This window comes from Apis dorsata, unplaced genomic scaffold, assembly GCF_000469605.1.
Source record: "Apis dorsata unplaced genomic scaffold, Apis dorsata 1.3 scaffold_292, whole genome shotgun sequence".
Lineage (NCBI taxonomy): Eukaryota > Metazoa > Arthropoda > Insecta > Hymenoptera > Apidae > Apis > Apis dorsata.
This window is the reverse complement of record NW_006263567.1, coordinates 241,019-244,509: the sequence shown is the minus strand read 5'-3', so window position 1 is coordinate 244,509 and position 3,491 is coordinate 241,019. Positions and strand designations below refer to the sequence as shown.

The window sequence follows — 3,491 nt, the reverse complement described above, 5'->3', positions numbered from 1 at the left end:
GACCACGGTGAAGATCCTTCGGGTCCACATGGAGCGGGCCAAAGCGTCAGCCTCCGCGAGGAATGCGCGCTCGTCTCGAAACGCTTGCGTGAGCACGACGAAGAAGGGGCAGTCGCGTGTGCAGGGATCGATCACGTACAGATCGTCCCGTAGACTCGCGGCGTTCGACGCGAAAACGATGGCGTTCGACGCGAGCTCTCTCGTGTCGAATTCCATTTCACCGGAATACTTCAAGAAGGCGAAACGACTTTGAAGATCCGTCGCGAACGAGAGGACCGCGTGCTCGATGTCGTCCAGTATCATGATCGAGGTCCTCGCGGGATCGGTCGCCCGACTCAAGAAGCTCGCGATGCAAGGTGCAGATCTCGAAAATTCTTCTCGCTCCCTCTCAGCGCTCGTTACGCCTTCGACGATGAACCCTCGATCGCCCCCCCATTTGCTCCTCCCCTTTCCGTAGTTCGTTTCTATCGTTCTATCTTCGCTATCGTCGAACGATACGACGACAGCCGAGCACAAAGAAGCGAGGAGAAGAGGGTGGAATCGAAGGAGCGACATTCCTAGGGAAAGGACAGAGGCGAGACTGGTGCTCTTTGCGAGGCGATTCGCTGGACAGGCGAGGATAATCGAGGTTCTCGATGCTCTTTGTCAGATGTTATCGTGCATCGTTGAAACAACCCGTGAACTTGTTATCACGTCAACCGAGCCTCGATAACGAAAACCTCGATCAATTCCTTTCGCGTGAAATTTCATCCCTGGAATTTCGTGTATCATCAATGGACGGGGAAATGGACGGCTGAGATCGCAAATCCCCGGACCTTTGGAACATTATTTTTCGAGAGTGGAGAATGAAATTCCTCTGTTTGCGTAGCGGTCGCATGTCACGGTTACGTTGCAATAGAACCTATGCAAATACTTGCGGGCAGGTTGATATTTAAAACAACATTCCGGTCATGCGATCTTGACGTTAAAAATGGCCAACGTGACGTGACCAACATTCGAGGCCGCGAACCAATTTCCTTGGAAGAGTAGATAAGAATATTTTAGATTTTTCGGAAATTAAGCTTTTCCCTATCTCCTCTTTCGTAGGTAGCAATATTCGAGAAGAGATTCTTTTTGCACAGGATTCGCAAAGACTTTTTCTTTCGAATAAATGATTTTCGACGGCTAAGCTCCGCCGAGGCTTGCAACTTTCTCGTCTCGGAAAATATTATTCAGAAAGAAACATAACGTTTGAGACACGTTTCTTCTTCCTTTGCAGAGCGTTCGTGAGGATCCTGTGCGCCTGCTGCCCCGGACGAGTAAGGCGGCGGTATCAACCTGCATTCAGATGTAAACCAAGTCAAGTGAGTATGAAATATTCATACTTTCCCGTGGCGCAAATTGCGCCACGTGCACGATTCGCGCCCAGTAAATAAACACTCGCCGGTTGCAACGACCAGTCTCTTGTTCCGATGCTTTTCCACCATTTTGAAAATTCACCTTCGTGGAACAATAATGCCTTGCCTACCCAAGGGTTTGTACCACAAAATTTCCAACATTCGTTCTTCCTCGAATGATTCGATGCGGCCAGTCTCTTCTCATTTGTATTCGTATTCGAATTCGACGAACCGCTCTCATGAGGTACAAAAATTATATCGGCATGTGTACGATCGCTTCTTCGTAATCGGGAAGAACAAGGGTTCAAGAATTCGATCTCACAAGTTGAGAAGAAGCCATTTGTAATTTACATCGTGGATAGAATCTCCGACGAAAAGAACGTGGAATAAGCTTTCTTTCTTTCAAGAGTTTTCTTTCAGTGTATCAAGACTAATCCTTTTCCACGAGAGGAAAAACCTTATCGTCTCCGATCTGCTATTACCTTAGATAAAAATATCCGGCTCTCTCTCTCATCTATTCTATCCATTAAGTCAGGTGAACCGACCTCGAAGATCCCAAGATTCTAACGTCAAAGAGAGAGAGAGAGAGACTTTTCGTCGAGACTTCGATTAATTTTCGACGAGCGCTTAAATTTCAGATTGTCTCGTTTATCATCAATCATTCAAACCTTCGTGAAACGTTTCGTGATTTTCCTTTTGTGAAAATGGAGGACGATTCGTGCAAATTTGATCAGAGTCCACGAATAAAAAAATAAACTTTCGTAAGATTTTCATAACGTTCGAAAGAATGGAGCAACAGGCGGGCAACAAACTGTCGAGATTGTTGCGTCGCAGGGATTAATTCGCGTATAGGCGCAGCCTTCGAGAGACGTTTTCGGTGTTAAACCGGTCAAGGAGACACAGTTTCGAATAAAGCATCGGGGTTGAAACGTTGCCAAAAGAAAGAAAATTTATTTTATTCCGATCCTTCGAGCCGACGACTTCGAGCGTCCAGCGTTCCTCGTCTCTTCGAATATTTCTTTTCTTAGGTCGGGCCAAGCCGCTTATTCGAATATTTCGAGTTCTTCGCCATGGGATGAGCCCGATTTTCAAATCGAATTCGAATATCCGCGGTAAACGTCGCCGAATATAAATGGATTTTAAACCGTTGGCCGAATCGAGTATCTTTGAAAAAGCGCGAGTGTGAAGGAAAGGATATATATAGTTGCAGGATGTTGCATTTCGGAACATATTGGTTTTCCTCTTCTTTGTGAAACTTCCATTTCCACAGAGTGGACGTCCCCTTCGCTCTGGGGACAAACTTTTCTCGCTTATTAAACCCAAAAATTGCAAAAGTACTCGTACTATATGTATATATACATATATACATAAAAGTAAAAGAAGAAAAAGTCGGTCGCACGTGCAAAGATAATTTCCACGAATTAACCGTTTCCCTTCGATTCTCTCGTATAATAATCAACCCACGTTTCGCCTCCGCTTACAAATAATCTCGCGCGAGGTCGATCGCGTGATATCCAGGAACGCGAAACGCCTTCAAACAACTTCGCTTCGATTAATTTTCAACACCCTTCTCGTTGTATTCTCTTTGCTCGTTCTTGTTTGCCTTCGAAAGAAGATTTCGAGTAAAAAAGTTTATACCCCTCCTCCTCTCTCTTCTAGATCTTGCCGTTTTTATACTCGGCGTCATAGTTAGGCAAATTCAACCCCTCGCCTTCCTTTATTAAACCGTGCGTCCTAAACTTGCACCAGAGATTATCAGAGAATAAAGAGAGGGAGGGAGGGAGAGAGATAGAGAGAGCGACGTTAAACCACGCAACAATCTACCACGATCCGGCCCCGATCGTAACTCATCGATCTGGTATTCGAGCAATTAACCCTTGTCAAACGTGGGATATATGCAAGGAGCGTGTATATGCTGTGTAACATGTATGTTATCGGGAGAGGAATAAGGGGGAGAAAGGGGAAGTAATGGGTTGGGTTACATGTTTTTTCAGAGATTCGCATCGGGAAGATACTACTCCGCTTATTCCCTCCACCACGTGCGAAGCAGCCGAGAGAGTTCGTGCGAGCAAACCTACATTTAACGATGGGACTATACGGCCGCGACGTGGATTT

The 3,491-nt window shown here is 45.9% G+C and overlaps 1 protein-coding gene across 1 annotated transcript in view; it reads left to right on the top strand.

Moving 5' to 3' along the window:
* Nucleotides 1-3,491, top strand: part of LOC102675102 (dopamine receptor 2) — a 46,382-nt gene that overhangs the window by 34,532 nt on the left and 8,359 nt on the right. Inside the window, exon 5 of the mRNA XM_031511095.1 lies at nt 1,259-1,343. Coding sequence (XP_031366955.1) covers nt 1,259-1,343 — 85 coding nt within the window. The remainder of the gene's footprint in view (nt 1-1,258; nt 1,344-3,491) is intronic.